This window comes from Cibotium barometz, chromosome 14, assembly GCF_041138505.1.
Source record: "Cibotium barometz isolate CiBa-2024 chromosome 14, ASM4113850v1, whole genome shotgun sequence".
Classification (NCBI taxonomy): domain Eukaryota; kingdom Viridiplantae; phylum Streptophyta; class Polypodiopsida; order Cyatheales; family Cibotiaceae; genus Cibotium; species Cibotium barometz.
Genome location: NC_141059.1, coordinates 27,546,548 through 27,572,579, shown reverse-complemented (window position 1 = coordinate 27,572,579; position 26,032 = coordinate 27,546,548). Strand labels below are relative to the sequence as shown.

Below are 26,032 nucleotides of genomic sequence, written 5' to 3'. Positions count from 1 at the left end.
TTTCTAAAATGTTTCTGCATATCTTATGCAGGCTGGAGATTGAAGAGCTCTCTTTTCTATATATATAATCCTTGTAGCTTATGAGAGAATCTTTAAAGCTTATAAGAGTATAAGCTTTTAAATATTATTAAAGATTTATGATTTGAAGCTTATAAAGATTAAACTTAAGCTTTTAAAAACTTCTTACTTGATTTCATTTCACCAGCCATGCTGTAGGCCCGCGATGGCAGGAAAAAAGAGAAAGAAAGAAAAATCTCTCAAGTGTTGATTTTGTCACCGTCTCGTCGATTCGTGATGAAGGGAGTTGAATAATAAATAGAGATTTAATTCTTTTTCTTTCAGAATCATGCTTAATTAATATTTAATTAAAATATTAATAGATTGCAAAAAAAAAAGTGATTTCCTCTTCTTCTTCAAAATTAATTTGAGAGCCCACCATAGCCATACATTATACAATTCTGACATAATCTTCTATTGTGAAATCGCCAGGCCATTGTACAAGCTACTCATTGTCTTTGAATGGAATGAGGAATGCAAGGAAGCATATGATCAATTGAAGAAGGCATTGGCTAGCGCGCTAATTCTAAGACCACCCAATTGGGACCTCATATTTCATGTGTATATCGATGCATCAAACTTTGCTATTGGATGCATACTAGCACAGCTCAATGAGTTCAAATTAGACTATCTAGTCTGCTTTGCTGGTCATCAATTGAATGACGCATAGGTGAATTACACTACCATAGAGCGAGAAGGATTGGCCATGGTTTATGTAGTCAAGAAGTATCGACACTACCTATTGGCCAACAAATTCGTATTCGTCGTGGACCATCAGGCCTTATTATATTTGGTAAACAAGCCTTGCACCATGGGAAGAATCACATGCTGGTTGCTATTACTATTGGAATTCGACTTTACAGTTACGGTAAGAAAGGGGACATAGCATGTGTTGGCCGATCATATGTCAAGAATTCCAAATGAGAACCAGCAACTGGTGTTGATGATGACCTCCTTGATGCTTGTTTGTTCAAATTGAACATGGTGCCCAAATGGAGCGAGGAGATATCAGATTATCTAGCTTATGGATTTCTGTAAGAAACACCCTTGAACAAAGATAAAATGTGACAGCTTATCAAGCTTGCTACACCCTATCAACTACTTGCAGGAGAAATATATAAGCTAGGTAAGGACAATGTCCTAAGAAGATGTGTGAGAGAAGATGAGTTCGTCACTCCACGATATTGGATGAAGCTCATTCAAGGATAGGTGGAGGGTATTTTTTGGAGAGATTATGGCTCGCAAGGTACTTCAAGCAGGACTATGGTGGCCTACGTTGTTCGGGGATGCCATAGAGTTTGTCAAAAGGTGAGAGGAATGTCAGTGATTTTCTATCCCACAACAAAGGGATAGGATGCCGCTCACTCCTGTTATTGTAAGATAACCATTTGAGAAATGGGGGATTGATTTTGTTGGACCTATTAGTCCAACAACACATCCATAACAAGCCCGATATGTAATTGTGACCACCATGGGTGAGCTGATGCATGAACAACAACAAAATTCTTATATGAGTAAAATATCTCGAGATTCGGTTGCCCATTAGAATTAGTTAGTGATCGCGGTTCACATTTCATTAATGAGGTGATTGATCATTTACTTGTTGGATTCTTAGTAGTCCATCGAAAATCATCACCTTATTATCCATAGGCTAATGGTCAAGAAGAGAGTACAAACAAGATTTTGTGTATTATCTTGACGAAAACTTTGGAAGCAAGTCGAAGGACTGGGAGCATAAGCTAACAGCAGCCTTATGGGCATATCGAACATCATATAAGGTAGCGATGGGATATACTCCCTTTTGTCTAGCTTATGGTGTTGAGGCACTAATGCCTATGGAATACCTAGTTTCGAGCTTAAGGATTGCAGTGCAAGAATGTCTGATGGAGAATGCATTAGCTGAAAGGCTAACCGATTTAGAGAAGCTTGATGAGACCAGACTAATTGCATCGCATGGACTCATGGTCGAAAAACTGCGAAGAAAGCATTGGTTTGACAAACTTAAAACAAAAAGAACTGGAAATGGGGGACCTTATCCTCGTGTATGGTGTAGGAAGCACCAGAAAAAAGAAACTCAAGTACAGAGGCCTAGGACCCTTCTGAGTGTCTGAGATCACACCTCAGGGGGGTCGGTTAGAATTGAGACAATTGAGGGCGTATAAATGGAGGGTTACGTCAGTGGTAGCAAACTCAAAAAATATTTTGAACCACTGACCAAGAGATGCTCTTGCAAGAGCATCTCTTAAAACAACAAAAGTAGCTCACAAAAGAAAAAATCCAGCAAGCTTAAGAAGAGGCTAAGGCAAGGGAGGCAAAAGCCAAACAGATACTCTAGAGAAGAGAATGTTGCATGTGAACATGGCTTCACTAACTCTCCTAGACGAAGAGGAACTGAACATTGAGCCAGCATGACTCAAGGTGGGACTCTCTACGGCTAAATGTCATGCAATGAGAATTGCATTGATAGATATGGGATCAAGTCATAACCTGATCTCATATGAGACATGGGTAGCCTTAGATAAACCGCACCTTGAAACCACCAACGCACAAGTACGTAGTGTGCACTTGATAACTACGAAAGATGAGGGATTTTTAAGTGTTAACATTTCCATCAGAAATAATTCCTTGGTTGGGAAGGTGTTTGTGATGCCTGTAGGTTCCATGGAAGAGGAAATGATCCTAGGAAGATCCTAGATTTGTGCCAGCAACTATAATATCCAATGGGAGAAGAGGACAACACTGGTGAATGAGGGCGACAATGTCATATATGTACCCTTATGGAGCCCGATAAACACAGGGAAGGAGGCCATAATTGAGGAGATAGAAACACCAAGCATGATGACATCAACTCATGAAGCAAAAGTGGCAGCAATTCCGCATCCCAAGTCATAGGGTACACAACATTGGGTGCCTAAGATTCAACATAAAAACCAGCTCCACAAGGAGGAGAAGAGGTTAATTAAGGAATCAATAAAAAGAAGGGTTCAAAAGGGAGTCAAGTAATAGAAATGGTCTTCATAGGTAAGTTGGTGGTACTCCAAACAAATCAACACTCCACAAGGCATTCAGAAGCAATGGGTCCGAAAGGACTTGCTAATGGCACAAGGTTACTACCAAGGCAATACCACATTATGGGTGCCCAAACCCCACCCAGTTGGCCACCGTTTTTGCAAACACCTCCGAATACAAAGGAAAGGGTAGTAAAGGCATTCAGAACTAACTCCCAACTAAAACCAATGCTAAAAGTGCACAAACACTGGTGTGGGGGAAGAAGCCAACCCAACAAGATGGGTTAAATACAACCAAACCAATACCAGTAACCACCTCGATCAAGGAGCTGGACAAGGACCTTGAAAGGAGAAAAAAGAAGGTTCAACAAATGGACACTGATACAAGCCCCAATCCACAGGACTCAGTAGAAAAATTGTTCAGTTGGGTGGAGGGAAGAATCAAGCACACCCACAAGGAGTTAAAACGCCTACAACAACAACACCTACCCAGAAGTGCCAAAGTGCCACCTTGTTTCCCATGGCAATAAAAAGATGAAGGTATCCATTAGTCACAAATTGGATACAAGGTAAAACTGGGTATCATTCACTCCTTTAAGTGCATGGTTGAATGTCTAAGCATGAAGAGAAATAGAAGGTATCAATATTGCACACACACGATTCGAAAAAGTTCATGTCGTGAACCGATGTTAAAAGGTTCATGCCATGAACTGATCCAAAACAGTTCACGCCGTGAAACAGTTACTTTTTCTGGACCTTCATTAAGGCAGCCGCCCAGTCTGACGACAACGCCATAAATTCAAAATTCTTTCCTTTTTTGTCATTTTGTAATCGCCTTTTATCGTGTGCTCAAACGCAATCGTGCCTTCTTTGCATCGCATCCGTCCTGGCTTCTTTGAGTTCAAATCGACACTTAACTATTGAGGTGGGAGCTTGGGCCTTTCTTTGTTTTTTCTTTTCTTTTTATCTTTTCAAAAAATTGATTGTAATCAATTAAATGCCAGACAAACAAGTCTTTGCATATCATACAAATTTCTTGCATTTCAACAAAGGTCTTTGATTGTCAATCAACGTTATCATCATTAATTTCCTTGTGCGCCCGATCATCCTTACACAAAACTCTGCTATGTGGTTTGATCCAATCATGCATTAATCATCATAAATACTTCACGGCCAAAACCTAAAGTCTCATGGAAATGGTCAAAAGTTGCAATTTCACGGCTACGACCAAAACTTGCAACCTTACAAAAATACTTCTCACAGATTTCTATCTCATGGAACTAAACCTCATGGATTTCCATCTCACGGATTTCCTTCTCACAGAAATTCGTTTCATGAAACTAAACCTCACGCAAATCCGTTTCACGAAACTAAACCTCACGGATTTCCTTCTCACAAAAAACCGTTTCATGAAACTAACCTCATAGAACTAAACTTCACAGATTTCCGTCTCATGGAAACCCATCTCACAGATTTCCTTCTCACGGAAATCCGTTTCACGAAACTAAACCTCACAGAAATCTGTTTCATGAAACTAAACCTCACAGAAATCTGTTTCACGAAACTAAACCTCACGGATTTCCATCTCACGGAAATCCGTTTCACGAAACTAAACCTCACAGATTTTCGTCTCATAGAAATCCATCTCACCGATTTCCATCTCACGGAAATCCTTCTCACGGATTTCCACCCCACGAAATTAAGTCTCATAGAAATCCATCTCACAAATTTCCTTCTCATGGAAATCCGTTTCACGAAACTAACGGATTTCCCTCTCACAGAAATCCATGCCACGGGTTTTCCCGAGTTCACGAGATTACTCCTCACAACCTGTACTTTCACGACGGTACATAATTTGACCTTTCCAATATGACAACTAATATACCTTGTTTATGGCTCACACCACTAACACCCTTCTCATCACAATTAACCTTCTTGCCATTATATAAAAAAGAAGAAGAAGAAGAAGAAGAAAAAGAGAAAAAAGACAACAAGGAGTGGCACATGCCCCACCAGTCTATAGATTGATCTTTTTTACATGTACAGATGTCGACCTTAGACCTAGAAGCCGTAGAGACCCCTGCGGTAACACAGGCCAGTGCTATGGGATCCCTAGTGAGCCAAAAGAAAAGACCAACACGGGGTCCAAAGATGAACTATCTGGTGGGTCCATACGCCCAGGCTTTCCATGGTGCCATCATCAGCAAGGATATCCACACGGCACATGGAAAGGTGGCATCGCAGTATCACAGTCTGAAGTGCCTCCAGATTCTAGAAGAGGCAGAAGTGAAGGACAAGGTAGAGAAGATGGGCCTCGGTAGGATGGCACAAGTTCTCCCCAAGAATATAGACACAAAACTTTGTGCAGAATACATAAAGACGTATGACAAAGCCACCAAGCGGGGTATACCACAGAACAAGTCCTGATCACTGAAGATCTAATTCGTGAAGCTCTGCAGATCCCACCACCAATCAAGATACACGCACATGCCTTTGACAAGATGCCTTTGGATGTCATGTTGAAGAAGTGCTCCTACAACTCTAATGGAGCGGAATATGAGAACATCAGAGATGAAGCCACAGACAAGGCATGCACGGCGATGTCTTTATCATGCAGGTAAAGCCAGTGGACCGGTTATAATAGGGTACATGAAGAAAGGAGGAGGACTGGGCATATTATATACATAGAGAGATGGAAAACTACCTCAAAGCCCATCAATCAAAGATATGCAACCCGTACCTGACGACACAGGTACTCAACCATGTGGCTTAGAAGACCCTTCCAGAACCATAACCAATAGAGAAAATGTAATTGGCACTCCTCCCAGAGGAAGCAGCGCTGATTGTTGCAGAGATGCAAGAAGGGAAAGCTGTCCTCACACGAAAACAAAGGTAATAATGAAGGAGATCAAGAGAGGAAGAAAAAAGAAGATGGAAAGGAAGATGAGAGGTGTCATACCAGATGTGGCTGAGGAAACACAAAGGATTAAGGCTGAGCTCACACAAGAGATCAAGTCATACTAGGAAGTACTTGAGCAACAAGAAGCCACTGTCAGCGAGGCCACACAAGAAGAAACACAGTAGATGACTCCTCCTCAAAGCCCAGCTCAGCTAATCTTCAAAAACATGTCTCCACTCAAGAATTCTACTATGTCATACACACTTGCTGCTGCGAGACAAGGATGCAGCTAGAGACTAGAGCAGAAGTAGTGCCAGCAGAAGAACCCCAAGAGCTTGAAGAAGCAACATCGCTCCTGATGTAAGTCCCATCAATGCCATTGGATACACAGGTAAAAGGCCAAGAGTTGAAGCTACACCCAGTCTAAGCAAAAGAAGGCATCTGGAGGACAAAGATATGATACCAGAGCCATCATTCCTACAGAATCTAGACTACGAAAAATTCTTTCAGGAAACTGTCAAAGGATTGGATGAGCTACTGAATCTACCACATGCAAGACTGGAAGGGGCAGTGACCACAAGTGCATCACTGTGGGAGCAGGAGCAATGAGTATGGAGGTGCCATCTCTTCACGACACATATGCTTCATGATCGTAATGCTACACTCTAGAAACAAATTCAAGAGTCAAACAACCAAGTACAGACCTTGCAGAACACCTGACAGCGGCAGAGGCCACACATATAGAGATGTGATCATGAAGAGTTTAAAGGCCACCAAGGAGCAAGAGGCTAGGTACCAAGCACTGGAAAACAATAATTTGGTTCTCAGCCAAATTATTGTGCAAAGAGTTAAAGAGAATACGGATTTGAAAGCGTAGTTGGAGCAAGCTAAAGAGAAACTTCAGAAGGAAGATACCCATAACCAAGAGCTAGCAGCCATCCATGCCCAACAGGTACAGGAGCTCTAGCATACATCCCTAGCCAAAGAAGAAGAGCTACAAGGCCAGATCCAGATGCTATCCTTAAGTCTGAAGGAAGTAGAAAGCAGAATGACCCACTTGTAACAAGAAAGAGAACAAACAAACAAGGCAAATGCAGAGAAGGTTAGAGCCCTTAATGATACCATTAGCACCAATCAAGCTGAGATGCAGAGAATGGTGATTGCACACCAAGAGGCAGTGGCACAAGTCACCCAACAGTTACAAAATAGTCAAAGATTGGCTGCCGAATAACTTCAAAGAATAACAGAAGCTCAGGGAAGGGAGGGTACCGCCACCAGAGTAGACGTGCACAAGAGGAAGCAACAAGACACTTTGAGGAGTTGGATGTTGCAAGGATGGTCAGAGAAACAGCCATATCAAACCTCCTCAGTACCAATGACTCCCGTATACAAGAATTGGAGCGTCAACTGGCCCTACAAGACCAAAGTCAAAGATAAGAACCAACAGATGAAATGCGACTACCCCTTGAGCGAGCCTTGGAGATAGGTTAGTTGCCACTAACTCCTCGGGCCCCTCCTCAAACTCTTACTCTTTTTTTGTCTACACTAACCCTCTCATTGCTTCAATATGATATAAATCTATCTGAGGACTTAAGCCTAGGTGAACTAACCCTCATTAAGCAAAATATTGAATGTGATACTGATCCCACTATCATTATGGGAATTTTGCGGGGGGATGTAGTATTAACTAATCCATAGGATATTTACTTTTATCCATTGCACCCTATTGTGCTAAACCTTCGTATAGTTGGTGGTGTCAGGTGCTCTAAAACTCTGAAATCCTGGTCATCAACCATGTCAAAAAATTAGACATGTTTGTTCCAGATGATATTCTCGAAACACCGACCAACTACGAGGTGGTAGCACAAAGTTAGCAATGGATTATAAACCATGGGTGGCTAGAAGTCTACAATACTCACCATCACTTAAACTTTTGTGAATCTTCTTTATATCACCCTTTTGGTATTTTAAAACTATACCATAATATCTACAAACATTTAGAATCCATGTTAACCAATGTCCTCTACACTTTTGATAAAGCACATATTGAATATCCTAACATAAGCTCTAAGGATATCACTGAGCTCCAAGATTTTATGAAACTCCACAAGCCTAGCCACCCCCCCAGCTCAGGTCATGGTCAAGAAGAGACATCCAGTTCATCATCTAACCCTACTTACCCTGTGTATTCTAATGTAGCTAGCAAATTACTTAATTCGTATCCTAATGCCCTGCCTAATGACAAGTCTCAAGCAGATTGCATTTTTTCTACTCTCTCTTCTCAACATATAGAATTTTCCACTAACCCTCTTGCCCCCAAGGAGGTACCAGCACCAATATTGAAGCTTTTACTGATGATACTATTTTGGAGTCCTTGTTTGGTGCAGAGTGTGGCAATCCACTACTAAAGCCAAAACTAATGTTCAAGGTGTTAATGCAAATAACACCATTTTAGCCAACTCGAAGGATTCTACCAGAGGCCTACTTTGATGTCACGCCAACAAAGAAACATTATGTACCATACCCTCTCTGAGCACCTCGCCCAGAATTAGAAAAACTGCTACCTTTGGCTAGAGAGGGCACCTTGTGGTCTAATGTGGCACGGCACACCAAGTTAGCCAATCCACAATTGGCTGACTTGTTGGAAATCAGAGTGGTAACATTTATGATTAGTCATTGCTTTTGCAGGTGGAGGAAGGCTCACCCAGTCCACACGAGAAGGGGATATGCAACAATTATCACAGATGATGCACACCCTAGGCTAGAAGATTTTGGCATATGGCTAGACTGGAGAAAGGAATTCCTTACAATTCCAAAATACAACCATGAATATATGTGTGCGCTACCAACTCAACAAGTTGATCCCTTGTACATGCCACTAAAGAGGAGATGGACACCTATGGAATTTCAAGAGGCCAAGCAGTGAGATTTGCATGTCTATTTATAACTTCCCAATCTTCATGCCAGCTACATTTACAGACATAAGGGAACAAAGAAAGCAAATGCTAAATTAGATACAAGTATGGCGCCGCATCATCCCGGACCCAGCAATAGTGGCCAATGTTAGATTCTTAAAATTGCTCGTGGTCCTGATCGATCAACCCAAGGAATGATATGATGGGTATGAGGCTGAGCAACTGCAATTTGACATGAATCAAGGTCCCTCTGATAGAGGCATGATGCTGTACTATCATTGCCTAAGGTGTCTTCCTGCCTACATGCATGTCACATTTGAGGACATGGTCGACACCGAGGTCTGGAGATCATAGTCAACATTCAGAAGAACCCTTAAAAAGCTTCAATCACGTCGAAACTTCTATCGTCATAAGTTTGGTGACCAAGTCTTTCGACCTCGATAAATGTTCTGAGGACAGAACCTACATCAAGTAGGGGCGGATGTTAATCCCATTTTGGATTAACAAGTATGATCCTCCAATTGAGGACATTAATAAGTGTCATGCAAAGGCACTATAAAAGTTGTACATTATGAGATATTGGCCACCCAAGGCCTAACTTAAGTAAGTTTTGGGCGCCCAAGTGAGAACAAGAGCCAAATGTATATAAGGCATTTTCTCATTAGACACAATCCCCCTTTGTGCTATTGAGAGCTCTTCTTTGTGTCTTGAGAGAGATTGAGAGAGAGCATTCTAGCACTTGTGCCTCTTCTATGCTTGTGTTGGAGAGTGAGAGAGAGTGATTGCCTTATGCGATTGTGCGAGCGACTCTATGGTGATAGCGTGGAGGTGGAGCTTGGAGGATTGGAGCTTAACAAGTGAGCTTGGAGGCCTCAAGGGACAAGCATTGGTAAGTTCCCTATGACAGTTGTGTTCAATTGCTCTTCCCTTAGGTGAATGCATTGAGTTCCCTCTTGAAGGTGTGGTAGCCCATAACATTTTCCCTAACCTTTATTTGATCTCAAAATCAAATTCTTGAAGAGTCTGCATCCATCTTCTTTGGCTCATATTTTGAGTGAAGATCCACTTTAAGCTCTTATGATCAGTTACCAAAGTGAACTACCCAAGACGATAGTGTCGCTAAAGCTTTAAGGCATGCACTATTACCAGAAACTCTAAAGCATGGACATCATAACTTCCCTCGTGCGGCCTCAACTTTCAAGATTCATATGCTATGGGGGGCATCCTTTATACATTAGGATTCCACCAATAATGAATCCACTGGCATCAATGATGACTTCAAAAGGCTTTCATGATCCAAATGTTTCCTAAAGATTTTGCATTAACTAATTGAAAGTGGTAATTGTTAATCCAAATGGCATTACTATAAATACATAATGTCCATACCGATTAAAGGTAGTCTTAGGATTATCTTGCTCGTTAATTCTAATTTGATAGCACCCTAATGTCCATATCGGATATTAAAGGCAATCTTAGGATTATCTTGCTCCCCTTAATGCTAATTTGATAGTACCTAGCTAATAAAAGTGACGAGGAGCCCACGAGCTCCAAGCAAGCCAAAGCCGTGATGCAAGCCAGAGCCCACGAGCTTTAAGTAAGCCAAAGTTTCTAGATGCAAGCTCTTCACAAAGTCGACAAAGTCGGGGTAGAGAAGGAAGCCAAACTCAAAGAGCTCATCGAGCCTTGAGAGGAAGATATGAGGTGAGTCCCAAGTATTTTAAGTCTTAAAACAAAGTGTTACAATAGAGTGGTACATAGCAAGAAGGCTCAAAGAAGTGCGGGCAGAGAGCCTCATGCCTCCACAGAAGTAAATCCTGCTAAGGTCAAAGAAGTAAATCTCCTTGGCCCTGATGAAGAACATAAGCTAGTATTTACTACCACTTTATACAGAGGAAAGCATAAGCATTTAGAAAGGTATGGTAGGATGGCTTGTTGGGTATCTTTCTATACATTGGCTATTCACTCCCTTGGATCTCATAAAACATATAAATAAACTTGTGTTTGACCCTATTAATTTTCCTAACAATTCATGGCTATGAATTGCCCAATGCTTGAACCAATATGAATATGTACTAATGGTTGCCTAGGTTCCCTTGAGTGTTAAGAAGTAGGCTCATAAAAGCAAGGAAGGGCGAGATGAACTCGAAGTGCTAAGCATGTTAGTGACTTGTACTCTCCTCTCCTAGGGTTGTAAGTTTGATATTTATAATTGTTAGGATAACTCTACACTCCTCTCCTAGGGTTGTAAGTTCTCAACTTAGATTCCTCTATTGTTGTATGATTTCTTGATCTCGTTGTAATGTATGCTACCCACTCTTTCTCTAAGTTTGCAAAGTTTAGGTTTTCATTTAGTATTTTGCAATGACATTGATTTATTCTTGTTGTTAACATCAAGTCCTTCAAATGTGTGCAATGGCATGGGTTCCATGAGAAGGAGAAGCTAAAAGCTAGTCAACGTAGTGAAGATAAATGGCAAGAGATGAGAAGATTAAATGCTTGTATGAAAATTTACAAGTTGAAGCTACAAAGCCACTAGATTTAGAGATGATAAGGAACCCAAGAGATTTTGAGAAGATGAAAAGAACAAGTCATATCATGACAAGTAGAACTAAATAGATTATAGCCAAGAGTCGAAGAGAAGATTAATTTATAATATAGTATTAGAATTCATCATGAGAGCTAGAAACCCCCAAGTTTTAGGAAAGCTAAAAAACAAGCATATCTAGAATTTATCAAAAGTCGCCACATCTATAGTTGTTTAATATGCAATTTAATTTTCTTTTTAAGGAGGTATCAAGGGAGCCTTTTGTTGTAAGGTATTCATTAAACCTCATAAATATGGGGCCCTTTGCAAAAACTTAAAAGTTTCTACTCTCTCTCATGCTTGGACTCCCCTTTTCTTTGGATCTCCCATGGGGATGTCAACCGGATTATCTGGTTCGACCTCCTTAGCCTCGACATACACAACACATGGATTACACCTTTGAAGCTCCCACCGAAGATGCACTTTTGTAGAGATCATTTCCATAGGCTCGCACAATGGATGGCTTCATCCAACAACCGAGCTACTTGGGTATTTACATGTCACGTGCCATGCTGATCATGATTGGCTAGCTCCACGGGTATCCTTCCACAGCCTATGGGTGGAGATAGGGTGTGCAGAGCGTATATTCAGAGATGGAGAGCTCGTATAGAGACTTCGGGAGGAGAGGATCTACAAATTATGCCACATAGGGGTTGAGAGAGAGCACTATACCTGTCTGCCTAGTGTACTGTGAGATCCGTGGGAGGTTCCACTGTCTCTTCCATGAGGGTTTTGGCCCATTATCCAAGAGCATGGCCTTGCCAGAGCAGCGCTACCTGGGACTCTTCCTATTGGAGATTTGCAAACACAGAGAGAAACTCCTAAGAGAGTGTCAGCCAGCTTCCACCCCTCCTTCCTCACGAGCTAACCATCATCATTTTCTTCCAGGCTTAGGGAGAGGATACCATGATAGTGGACCCCATGGGTCCACCACAAGATACCTGAGCTCCGCCCCCTCCCCAAGGAGTCACTTCAAAAAAGGATTTCACACTTTGATGTACCCGACGTCCCCAGCCCACGGGATGTCATCCACGATCCTCCTATCAGCTCTAGATCTAGGACATGCTCCACTTCCACCACATCACCTTCTCACGTACCATGATAGAAGGGGACCTCTCGGCTATAGTTAGTAACCCCATGCTCGATAAACTTGAGAGAGCTATACTGTCTACTAGAGGATGATGTGTGTTTTGTCACGTACCATGACAGAAAATGGCCATAGCCAACAACCCCATGCTTGACATGCTTGAGAGAGGTGTACCCTCTACTGGAGGATGATGTGCCCTTGGTGCTTCATATTCTCAGGCACTCCATGATGACATGATAAGAGTTAGAAAAGGTCAAACCAACACAAGTTACATGTAATTGAGTGATTCCAAGGAAGGTGAGCTCTTGTTTACAACAAGTTTGCACCCCAAAAACAATAATAGATTTTTAGTATCTTAATACTGCAAGTGTAAATGATGATGAAGAATTTATAATGCACAATAAAAATACCTTTCATTTGCATGAATATCATATGTCATTTTTTAGCCTCCTATTTGAGTTAAAATGCATTAATTTATCTATCTAGATAGAGGCCCAGAGAGAAGGGCACTAATTTGAGAACATCAAGTATGTAGGATGTGCAGAGTGCACGTGAACAAGACTTCTCGGATTGTTTTAATTGTCTGTCATCATAACATCTATACCTTTAGCTATGCCTATATGCTGTCTCTTAACATCTCAATGATCCACAATCCATAAAATCGGATTCAACTAGCTAGATCAAACCATAGAGACCCAAGAGGAGGATTATGGACATCTTTCATCATTGTATGCATTGTTCACCATACAGTCCCTCAAAGGACAAGATCCTCATCTATCTTTAGAAGTTCAAAGAGTCAAATTGTAATCCTAACAATTATAAATATCAAACTTGCAACCCTAGCAGAGGAATGTACAAGTCACTAACATGCTTAGCACTTACCATGTGGCTTTCACTAACATTCTCCACATACAAATTAGTGACAAAGATTATAGCTTCTATGAGAGAGGAGATGAGAAGCTGAAGAAGCAAGATACTAGAATGGATGACACCATTCAAGACCTTGTAGGTTTAGTGGTTTAGTAGAGACATTAGATTAATTATAGCGACTGGTTTATAAGATTTCTATATATCTCAATTATTTTTCTTAGTTGAGGGGAACAACTGGGAATCATGGCCTAGCACTCGCTACCACTAGTAATGACACTTGAGGGATGTGTGTAGGTAATATTAGATGCCTAAGCTTACTACTACAAGTGTGAGCTATGTCTGTGGACACCTGCAGCTCATGAGTGGTGGGCTAAGTTCCTTGGTCAGAGAGCTAAGGACACGGTTTTAAAGAGCGTGATCCTTACATTGGTAAGGACCAACAAAGCTAAACATGTTATTAGGGAGCTATTGAGGATGATTTTGATGGTTTGAAAAGTGCTTTCTTGCTGCCTGCAAGTTTCTAAGGATCTCAGAGGCAACTAAGCACTATAATTATCCTATAATTAGGCCGAGAGGTCCCCTGATGGACCTATACGTGAGAAGGTGTGGTGTGGGGGCGATGCAACATGCGATGGATTTGGAGCTGATGGGAGGATCGGGGTAAGAAACTGGCGAGGAAAAGGGGTGGAAGCTGTGGCCGCCGACACTCTCTTAGGAGTCTCTCTTTGTGTGTATGCGAAGCTCCAATAGGAAAAGTCCTAAGCAGCACTCGTCCGAGAAGTCCATGGTATCTGGATACTGGGCCAAAACCCTCACGGAAGAGATAGTGGCACCTCTTGCAGATCTCATAGTACATTGGGCTCCTCTCTCTCGATCCCTTTTGCATAATTTGTACATCCTCTCCTCCTGAGGTCTCTGTATGAGCTCACCATCTCTGAATATGTGCTCTGCATGCCTTGTCTCCACCCATAAGTAGTGGGAGGATACCCGTAGCTTGCTCCGCATGGCATGTGATATGAATACCAAGGTAGCCTAGCTGCTGGATGAAGCCATCTACTGGAAATGATCTCTATAGAAGTGCATCTTCGATGGATGGGAGCTCCAAAGGTGTAATCCATGTGTTGTGTATGTGGAGCGAACCAGATCATTCGGTTGATGTCCCCATAGGAATCCAAGCATGGGAGAGAGAGAGAGAGAGAGTAGAAACTTTTAAGCTCTTGCTAAGGGCCCCATATGTGAACTCCTTATGAAGTTTAATAAATACCTTACAAAAGGTTCCCTTGATAACTCCTTACAAGAAAATTAAATTGTATATTGAAACTTAGGGGTTTCTAACTCTCATGGTGAAGTCTAATACTATATGATAAATTAATCTTCTCTTTAACTTTTGGCTATGCATCTTCTATACTCTTTAGTTCTACTTGTCATGATATGACTTAATTTTCATGCAAGCATTTAATCTTCTCGTCTGTCACCATTTATTTTCACTACGTTGACTAGCTCCTAGCTTCTCAAAACCTATTAGCTTTGTAAACCCACACAAACTCTTCATCTCCTACGAATATATCGGCATTTATCGCCCGTAATCCCACACACACTCTTTTCTCTCCTACGAATATATTGACATTTTAACTCTTTGTTTGCCACTAGATCAATCTAACTTTATGCCACATGGAAAAGATTAAGATTAAGATAGTCTAAAAGTGCATATCGTTGAATTAGTAGAGAACCTCTCAGTCAATCTTGCCCTTCTCATGGAACCCAAGCCATTGCACACATTTGAAGGACTTTACTTTAACAGCGAGAATAAATCAATATCATTGCAAAATACTAAATGAAAACCTAACTTTGCAAACCTAGAGAGAGCATAGATTACAACGGGATCAAGAAATCATACTAGAGGGTTGGATGTATCAGATTATGGCACTCAAATGGATGTAGATGCAACTTTTGAGAGTACAAGACATCGAGCACAACGGACTGTGTTTGTTATCATTCTCTTTAAGCTTTAAAACTAGGAAAATACAAAGCATTTTGATGAGGAAAATTAGGTTGGAGAAAACATCAAGAGATGGTATGCTATAAAGCCTACTAAGATTATTGTTCCCATGTTTGGTGTAAAGAGTGTTCTAATTGAACATGCTGAAACTTTAATTGCTTGTTTAAAAGTAGAGCATCCCCATTATTACTTTGAAGCTAGCATTCCTTCTTGCAAAAATTTGGATTTGGCTTGCATGACTATGGATCCAATTATAAACCCTTGGGCTGATGTTCGCATGTTGATAAACGCAACGGTGTCTTTCAACTGGGTCTATGATTTCAATCAGTTGACCCTTGTGGGGATGTTTATTATGAATCACTCAGGCAAGAACCAGCCACCCATCATTGGAAATCATACTCCTATCAGAAACAATGTAGACTTAAAAAAAACCTTGCTCTTCAATGTGTTATTTTGACTTATATTTCTTGTTCATAAAGGCAGAAAACGAGGGTATGGTGGGAAGACTTGCACTAGCCACTTCAGAAGTTTCCTTAGCATCATCCAACAGTCTCTTGTGGTGTGAATTTATGAAGGTATTGGCCTTGGCTTCTGAAGTGGCTTCTGAAGGGATGCTTCTAGCCTTGGACTCTAGAGAGAGACTATTTGACATTTCAGAGGTGTTATTACTCTTGTTTGTTGGTTGTTCATGAGTTTTTGATGCTTCTTGTGGGACCCGTGCTTCGAGATCTGACAGAGAGCATGAAGATAGCCATCGTAAGGTGCTTGCAACTTGAGAGTTGTAGAAGGATCTGCCCGACTTGCCATATTTTTTGAAACAATCTATCTCTAACACCTCCACCATGACCTTCAAACGAGAGCTGCCCATCACCCAAGAATTGCAACATTAGTACACCCAGACCCAAAAGTAGAGTTAATATTTTCCATAAACAAAATATTTACTGGTGTGTTCAAAAAATTTGGGGGAAAGTCTCCTTCTTACAGCCAGACCTGCTTGCTTGGTTTCGTTGAAGTGCTTGATCTACTGCTTTTGTCAGCTTCTGCATGGCTACATCTCTCATTGACTGAGTAACTAGCTTCTTTTCACTGTCCTTGCTTTTCTGCAAGAATTTCAAAGGAACAAGCTCTCAAATTGCGGAGGAGAATAGAAACATTTGAAAACGTTACCATTGGTATTGAAAGATTTTGGAACCACAAGAGCAAACATAAGGCCAATGCACATGCCTATATGGTAGATAGCTCAACCTAACCATAGGCCTGACAACCACCAAGCGAAGGAGAATCAAGTAGGGTAATACACCCAACCAAGAGACCTCCAGAACATAATTCACATGAGATGAAGATGCCTAGTTGTTATTTCTTGAGAAGCCTAGGGCTAGAGTAACCCAAGGTTAGGGGCATGTGCTAGCCCAAGATAAGTGTTACGTACCAAGTACTAATCTTTAGGATTAGTGGTCGAATCCAGCATGGTTAGGGGAGCCCTAGGATTAGAGGAAGCAGGCTGATACACGTGGCCAAGGCTCATGGTTAATAATACCTGAGCTATTTATGACCGGACAGTTATCTATAGCAATAGTAGCCACTATATAAAGTGAGACTTGGATTATTATTGTTCATAGAGAGAGCTGCCAGGGGCGTGCAAGATGCAAGACATCTGGGCCATGGAGCTGCAAGTGGATGGCTCGGCCTGGTAATATCCACCTTTGGGTCATCTGGGCTTGACAGGCTCACACCAATCACACCCTAGGCTCAGGGGAGGCTCGGGTTACTGAACCTATGGTTGGGTGGTGAGTCACTAGCCACAATTCTTTGCAGTCATGCGATGTGTACGACACCGGGTCTACAAAACCCCTGTTAGGGTTTCTCAAGTATGTGAGTCTAAACCTAGCCCTCTGTGGTTCTATTCCAGAAACATCCTTGGTTAGGTCTCCATGGTCCATGGTCTATGTCAAAACAACCATGGTAGAAAGAACGTGAAAGCAACATTGAAAAGACCATCAGAATAAGTGCTCACCTCAGATTTCTGTCCTTGTTTAGAGTTATATTCTCTTTCAGCTTCCAAGAGGCTATCGAGCTTTGAGTCAAGCTGTCCTTTCAAGTGTCTCTGTTTTCTCATGAGTGCACCTGCAATCTCATTTGCTTCATCTGAAAAAGCAACCCAGGCCCCAAACAAGACAATTTTAGAAATTGCATCAAACGTAGTAAGGCTTGTGTTGACAAGCATCAAAAACATTTATTAATGGTGTTTTGTTATCTCCCCCGCCCGTTGCTTTTAGACCAGGAGGTCTGCACAGTCCATTCCTTGCTTGTGTGATGGGTAGGAATAGTGTGAAAGGGGATTTGCACACTCATGGACACCTTCCCCACCCATTCGCTCATAGGCGAGGGGATGCCCACATTCCATGCCCCCATCCATGTAATGGGCTGGAAGAAGTGTGTAAATCACTTAAGATAATACATATATAACTCTAACGATTCCAACAGTTGCTTACTATCGGAGTTGGAAATGTCTTCCTCTGCTTCATTTGGATCCTCATCTGAGTAGTTCCAGAACTCGCTTTCGAAACCTCTGGCCCCTTTTTCATTACTGCAGCATTAAAATAGATTTTACTTGTCTTATTGTGCATTGTTTTTCATCACTGAAGATCTTCCTAGCTAATACTTTTTAGTATTACTGAAAGAGAATAAAGAACCTAGGAGAAACAAAGGTCGAGTGGACTAAGGATTTTACAAGACTCTTGAAAGAGAATAAAAGAATGCAGGAGAAACTTGGGTTGACTAGACTAGGTTCTACGAGAGGAAAAATACCTGCTTATAAACACGTGACACCTGTTAGGGCCACGTGTGCTTGTGACTTCCAAAAGCTGTTGTAGCTTGTCTGAGACTTGTGATGGATGCTGGCAACTATCACAAGTCTTTGCACAGAATGCAACAGACACCTGTTGAAGAGTGGGGAACAGATGTTCAAATAAAGTGATTCACCAAGTCCCTGATTTTGTGTAGGAAAGGGATAAAAGAAAAAACCTGTTCTCCAAAGTGGCCCAGGAGTTTCTGCCTCCTACACCCTGCTGCATCGCAGTATGCAGCCATCTGCAAAAACAGAGAAGTGATAGATGACACAGCACTACTGCTCATCAGGTCTTATAATTGATTGATTGATTGGGGGGAGAGAGAGAAAGAGATTATATTAACATCCACAAGACACCCAAAAGGTCAAGGCCAAAAACAATACAAATGAAATATAAGTAAACTGGATATCAAAAATACATGAAAATGGGGAAAACAAATCATCTGCCGAGAGAAAGAGAAAGAAAGAAAGAAAGATCTATTAATGTCTACAAAAGACCTGAAGGGCCTATGAGACAATGAATAGTACAATGATACCATGGGTATACAGTGCCATGGAAAAACTAAAAAAGAACGTGAAAACTGAAAACTGAAACATGACTCCATAAGCCTCCTGATGGGAGATGTGTGGCTATGGTGAGGGCATGTCATCGGAGAATCTCATGGATCTGGGGAGAGAGAAATGAAATGTTATATTAACGTCTTCAAAAGGCCATAATGACCTATGAGACCAAAAGTTACATCATGGTGGATCTGATACAATGTCTGGATAAAAAAACCCAGAAAATGAAAAATAAAGATGATACTACTGGCACCTAGAAAATGAAACTGGAACTGGAAGGTAAACAGAAACCCTTATAGGGTGTGAATATAGTGAGGGGGGGATACGCTATGGAGGTGAGTGGAATATAGTGAGGGGATACAATATCATGTGGGACGGAGGGGTACACTATGGAGGTGCCTCCATCTCATAATATGTGCCACATCGGACGCTGGCGGATCTCCTCAATATCCTCTGTGGTCAGCACCCTGACTGGGTGTCCCGCATGCCTCGCAAGAGAGAGAGAGAGAGAGAGAGGGGGGGGGGGGGGGGGGGGTGTAATCAAGGTCTTCAGCATAATGTAAATGAAAAATAGACGGAAACTGCAAAGTATGCCAAGAAGACACTGCTGGACAATGAAGGCATGGTGTTTTCAATCCTAATAAAGCCATCTCAGAACCTCATCCCATGACTAACATAAGGGGGATCCAAACTCATGGATGCCATAAGATCAAAAATGGTCCTCTGTGTCTGAGGAGTGTATGTTTGGGTGTGGCATCGCAAGAAGGGTAGTCTCTTTTGCTGAGCTTAGGGTCTTTGATGTGTTTTGTGTCTCATTCATGGGATCCCATGCCTTATGAAAATTTCAAAAAACGAATTCACTGAAAAGGTTGACTAGGATTGGAGAAAAGCTCGTACATAACTCCGACTGTAGGCTCTCGTAATCTTTTGCCTTACCATTCTTGAGCTTCTGGATAGATTGGGTCCTCGACTCTGTTAAAAAGAGCAGAGATATCCATCAAGGGTTAATTGCTCCATTGAGAAGTGGGTCTGTGTAGGCTTGACATAGAGCTAGGTCAGTGACCATGTCTGAACCCTCATGCAAGACCTAGCATGCAACATTTCCCAAGCATATGCACGTTTTTGGAGAAGAAGACCCAGAACTGGCAAGAAGAAACTAACCTGCCATGAGTTCAATAAACCACCCAACCTTTATATACCAATTAACCTCCAGGCACCCTTTCCTACACAAAATCAGGTTTTTTCTTGCCCGCTTTTTGCCCTCCTGTATGTATGCATCAATAGGCCTTCTCTCACCGGCTTGGCTTGGCCTACAAGCAGTACGAACCCAGCCTTCCGTCAGTTGCTGCTTGCCGCACACCAACATTCATGCTCATCGAGATTACAAACGTTGATCATGCACTTCCATGCCACCAAGGTATTGGCTCTCCTTCAAACAGCTTCTCCCAACAGCTTCTAGTTTCCTTTCAACACTTATGACAAACCACATATGCATCTCATTCTACATTGTAAACACCCATTTTGGTGACTTTATTCCAGCCAGTTGACTTGGATTTTCACATAAATCATCATGGCTCACATGAGTCTGTTAACTCTTGGAAAGTGCACATTAGGCCTTTTACTAACTTCAGATTCTTGCTTCTTGCAGACTTAGGAAAACTCTTCTGATCTTCTGATCCAAAATACCACACTCATAGTCTATACAATCTTGTTCACAAAATTCTTCTTTGTTAAAACAAGAAATACACCTTCTAGGCCATAATATATGCCACTTGGTATCTAAATTTCTAATCAAGGTAACTAGTCACTGCAAATTTTCATCCTTAAACAATAGGAATGGAGTGCAAGTTTGATCCCTGTCAATATAACATTCTAGTGCAAGTATCTCTTCTCAATATAACCATGTTGCTACTCGCAACTTATGCTGACATGAATTTAGGCAATCCACTTTCCAAGAAAGAAATACTGCCACTACCAAGCTCGTGCCCTCTCTAGTTCCTTCCTTTCATACACCTACTCTAGGATTTATAACTTCAAAGGTTGCATAGGTCTTCTTGACCAAAGTTAATTCACGTCAAAGTCTTCTTGATATAACCATGTTGCTAACTCACAACTTATGCTGCTGTGAATTTAGGCAATTAACTTTTCCAATAAAGAAATAAAGTAAGATTTGTCTTGGCCTACTAGCAATACAGTGACCTCTCTAGTTCCTTCCTTTCATACACCTACTCTAGGATTTATAACTTCAAAGGGTACATAGGTCTTCTTGACCTTCTCAAAGTTAATTTACGTCAAAGTCTTCTTGGCTTACAAGTGTACACTCTTAGGCCTTCTTGATCTCAATGGTTTTCTGGGACAAAACTCAAAACCCTAGCTCACTTCAGCTCTAGGAACATGTCCTCCACAGTACCTTTACTGCTTGGTTTCTCAACTCTTTTGAGTTATGAAAGCACACTTTGCCATTTCACTTGAGACAACCCTCTACAATCATAGACTTACGATGTTGTGGTCTTGATTATGATTCAATTGAGGCTAATCAACATAGTCTTTGACCACGCTACTTGGACATATTCGTATATTTTCTAAGCTCCTTGTATCCATTGCAACGTTTGACTTTCAATAATGCTAAAGTTCATCTGATGCACTATCTTAAATAATCTTTCAGCGACAATAGTCTCTTTGCCACATCTAACTCGTAAAATTTCAAACACAGTTTCAATTCCTTGACCCACCTTAACCACAAATTAGCTTGATCCTTCACATCAATTTTAACTGAAAATAGTACATTGTGAGTCATTGACCAAATTCAACAATGCTCCTGTTTTCAGTCTGAGATCTCAGCTTTCAGTCTGAGATTTTAGCTTAATGTTTTTTTTTCTTATTTCATCCATGACAAGATTTCTGAACACTATGTACACATCATTTTTGTCTCATAGACCCTTAGGGGTCTTTTGAAGACGTTAATATAATTTTTTTCTACTCTCTCTGAGTCTTACAATTCTGTTTTTATAACTGTAAGACAATCAGTTTATTGGACTTTTTAGTCTCATTTACTTGTTCTCTTTGATGAGACACCAACTTCAGATGTACTCTCAGTTTTGGTCTCATAGGCCATTATGGCCTCTTAGAGACGTTAATATATCATTTCATTTCATTTCATTTCTATGTACACCGATTTGTCTCATAGGCCGAGTTCGGTCTTTTGGAAGACGTTAATAAAATCTTTCTTTCTTTCTCTCTCTCTCTCTCTCTCTCTCTCTCTCTCTCTCTCTCTCTCTCTACATTGGGTATGTGAGATATTCTTGGCGGATGCGAGAGCTTGAGGCTCTTTGTTTTTTTAAACCGATATTTTCTTTTAGTTTCACTTTCAGTACCATGATGATGTATTCCATGGACATGACGTAACATTTGGTCTCATAGGTCATTTTGGCCTTTTGAAGACGTTAATACAACTTTCTTTCTTTCTTTCTTTCTCTCTCTAGCTCTCTCTCTCAGATGTTTCAGTTACTATACTGAAGTTGCCATGGTCTCACACACCCTTGTATCTTTCTTGCCATAGAAGGATCAGGGCCATCATTTTACACCATCACACGGAAATCTTTCCATATATATTTGAGATATCTTTTGCATTCTTTTACAGTGAAGACTCAAGTAGATAATTAAGGAAACTTCTCATGGAAAGGAGAAACTTGCAGCCACAAGACATGGAAGATATTATCAATATCCACTGGCTATGGGTGAAACACAATCTCCATTCATTTCTTGGATGAGGATTGGACAGAAGAGAGTTTGCGATTAATATATTATACCTTTAGTACATGATGTGTGCTCAGAGGAGTTCTCTCACATGGGTGTTTGTTTTGCGTGTATGGATGTGATGGGAGAGTCAATACAACTTGTTACTACCTGATCATGAGTTGTTTTAACTTGTGATGGGAGTGAGGTGTGAATGAGTAATGCCAAAACTTGTTGCACTAAGTGGGTTGACCATTGCGTAGACTATTTGGCATGATAGCTGAATTGTGTAATGAATTTGTGCTAGAGTAATTCTTGCAGGGCTTGTTGCACTTTGTGGTTGATTATCTCAACTCTTGGACTAGATTGAGATTAGATTAATATAGTTCAGCTCTTGCATGAGAGTTGGATTAGATATTTCAACTCTTAGAATGGAGTAGTTGGATTAAAGTGAACCTTCAACTCTTAGACGAGAGTTGAATTGGTTGTAAGCAGTTGGATCTTTGAAGCACAATCTACAAGAGTTGTTTCATATTGGCTTAGGTAAGAGCCAAGAGATTCGAACAAATCATCCAAGGATTCGCTTGAAGTGGTGGTATGTCTCCTTATGGATTCACTAGGACGTGAATCTAATATAAAGAGGACATAATGTTACATCCCTACTGGCATAGGGTTAGGTTAACCTGAAGCTAGGGGCGTGTACTAACCCAAGGTTAGGGTTAGGGCTTAGTTGGACGTGGGCTAGGAGGGTTCACAAGGTGCTAGCAAGATGAGGTTTGTATTGGACATGGGCTAATAAATAATAGCCAAGGGCTAATTATAGCTAAAAGGCTCATAAATAAAGCATGGCCTCTTATAACAGGGTTATTACTATACAAGGGACCATGGAAGTCCACGCGATAGCAGAGTGCTGCCAGGGTGTGCAGGACCTTAGGGCCAGAGTAGCTGCCGGTAGGTGGTTTGGTCTGGTGGTATGGGGCGCCAAGCTAGGCTACCAGGGTTGGCTAGCTCGTTCAAGGAACTGAACCGACGACTACGTGGTGAATTGCCAGCCACAATCTATCGCCGGCATGGGATGTATATGCATTGGTTTGTCTAAACCCTAATTAGGTTTTCTCACGTATGTGGATCTAAGACTTCATCCTTGGTGGGTTCTCTGTTAGCAATCCTACGGCTTCGGCCTTTGAGACCCAATACCTACATACCCATCCTTCCTTCAGTTGCTTGTCTCAAAATGGCATTCACGCTCGCTGCTTGCAAACGTTGATACACACTCCCATGCTGCCAGAGTATTGACTCTCCTTCAGACAGCTTGTCCTTGAGCTCTTTGCTTCATCTCTCGGCCTCAATCCACTGATACTTGTCCAAAAGCATTACATTACTAGCCTTGATCCACTTGATCCTTGCCGATTCGACAGTCAATTAATTACGGTCATGACAAAGGGGGAGGCTGATTTCCTTTCCAAGAAGCAAAGCCAAAAGTCTTTGAAGTTCATTGGATTCTTGTTTGTTTTGCAAGAAACTCTGGTTTCTTGTGTCTTGACTCTAACGAGATGCCTATACTCCTTTGTTCACTGGCTCGTGGGTGGTGAAGACTGAATTCTTCATTCCAATTCCAACATAATGTCTTACATTCCTCCTCATACCATCCAGTTTGAGGAGGAATGTCAATTAATTGGGATCTTGACAAAGGGGGAGGCTGATTTCCTTTCCAAGAAGCAAAGCCAAAAGTCTTTGAAGTTCATTGGGTTCTTGTTTGTTTTTTGCAAGAAACTCTGGTTTCTTGTGTCTTGACATGTCTAACGAGATGCCTATACTCCTCTGTTTGCTGCCTCGTGGGTGGTGAAGACTGAATTCTTCGTTCCAATTCAAACATCATGTCTTACATTCCTCCTCATACCTTGCAGTTTGAGGACTGGTGCCTGTGGGTGGTAAAGACTGAATTCTTTGTTCCAATTCCAACGTAATATCTTACATTACTCCTCGTACCATCCGATTTGAGTGGTGCCTTCTTGGTGGGCTCAATTATATAGAGAGTACGGTTTAATAAACGATTTGCATGTCATGATGCTGTCAGGAGTCATATGCAGAAAACCCTCCATCCAGCCATGTAATGCCATGAGATTGAAAAGGGTTCTCAGTCATGCTGGACAACTGTCTCTAGCTAGAGTCTAGGTTCGGTGCAGTTGGAAGTCTCCTGTGCTAAGCTTTGGGCTTGTGCTTCTTGTTCTAGAGGCAGCTCAGTGTCCAGATGTCGTGATGGAAATTTCTTGTGGCTGGGGTGCTTCAAGGTGTACTGTGATCTGGTGTCAGTTCGTCTCCTTCTTGCTTGGTTCTCTAGCTCATGCTGTCTCCACATTGAGAATGATGCGAGGACTGCTTGGCTTTGATTTGGTTGTCTAGCCTCCTCTGGTCTCTCATGAGTCTGTCTCTGTGTCTGGATCCTGTGTAGAAAGAGATCTGGGCATCGTACCCTATGACTAGGCCAAGTCTCTTCACTTAAGTGGCAGTGGAAACAGTCTCTAATCTCAAAGTATGCCAAGACTGCGTGCTCCTGTCTCAACCTTTCTTTTCAGGCAAGTTGCACCTGTCCTTGCCTCAAATGTGTGATGACATTATGAGCTGGCTCATATTGCTTGTGACATACGAGTCCTAGGTATCCTAGCAATTAGCTGAGTCCATCTGTTGTTACTGTGGTCAGTCGTCTTAGATGATATACATTGATAGAACATGGATAGAGGAAAATTGCCTCATCCCTTTTGCTTTCCCTATCGCCTCCCCCTCTGATTTTAAGTGCATAAATGAAGATATGGCCAGCTACAAGTGACTTTTTTGCCTTTTTCTCCTTGTTTTTATGTCTCCATGCTGGTGTATCTGCTGTAAGTAAGGAGCTCAAAGAAGGAATCTATGTGGTGTGGGCAGGCTAGAAGCTGCGATAGAATGATGTGCTCATATGGCTCCCACTGAACCTTTCCATTGCACCGTTATTAATAAGAATCAGTTGTCCCATACAGCTTATCACACTACATGGATTCTTAAGAACTTGACAAGAGATGACATGTATGTACCTCCTCAAAATCTTGAATACCTTTCTTCAACAGGATATCTGAATCTTTTGCCTTGTTTCTTTTCGGAGCGTTTCGCAAAATAAACTCCTGAAGCAAAAAAATGACCCATATTATTTTAGTTTACAATGGCATGTGTGCAAACCCACACCCACACCACCTTGTGCTTTTTCTTGAGTATCAACCCCAAAAATAATTTGAAGTATAATACCATGCTCCTACGGTCATCAAGACCATAGTAAAGCACACTTCTAGAATTTTTATTGTCACGTCCCGCTCTTCCAGATTCCTGATAAAAGCTCTCTATCGATTTTGGGATGTTGAAGTGGCATACAAGTCGCACATCTCTTTTATCAATGCCCTGTGTCAAGACGATTTCACATCAAAAAGTGATTCAAACTGAG

General features: G+C 41.4%; 1 protein-coding gene across 1 annotated transcript in view; it reads right to left on the bottom strand.

Annotated features, from left to right (window-relative positions):
• Window positions 1–15,388: 15,388 nt before the first annotated feature.
• Window positions 15,389–26,032, bottom strand: part of RECQL3 (DEAD/DEAH box RNA helicase family protein) — a 91,717-nt gene continuing 81,073 nt past the window's right edge. The window contains exons 12-19 of the mRNA XM_086808434.1: window positions 25,840–25,989; window positions 25,632–25,718; window positions 18,444–18,509; window positions 18,228–18,358; window positions 17,912–18,006; window positions 17,434–17,564; window positions 16,410–16,519; window positions 15,389–16,279 (exon numbers count right to left, since the gene is read on the bottom strand). Of these exons, the coding sequence (XP_086664560.1) occupies window positions 15,868–16,279; window positions 16,410–16,519; window positions 17,434–17,564; window positions 17,912–18,006; window positions 18,228–18,358; window positions 18,444–18,509; window positions 25,632–25,718; window positions 25,840–25,989 (1,182 nt within the window). The 3' untranslated portion in view covers window positions 15,389–15,867. The remainder of the gene's footprint in view (window positions 16,280–16,409; window positions 16,520–17,433; window positions 17,565–17,911; window positions 18,007–18,227; window positions 18,359–18,443; window positions 18,510–25,631; window positions 25,719–25,839; window positions 25,990–26,032) is intronic.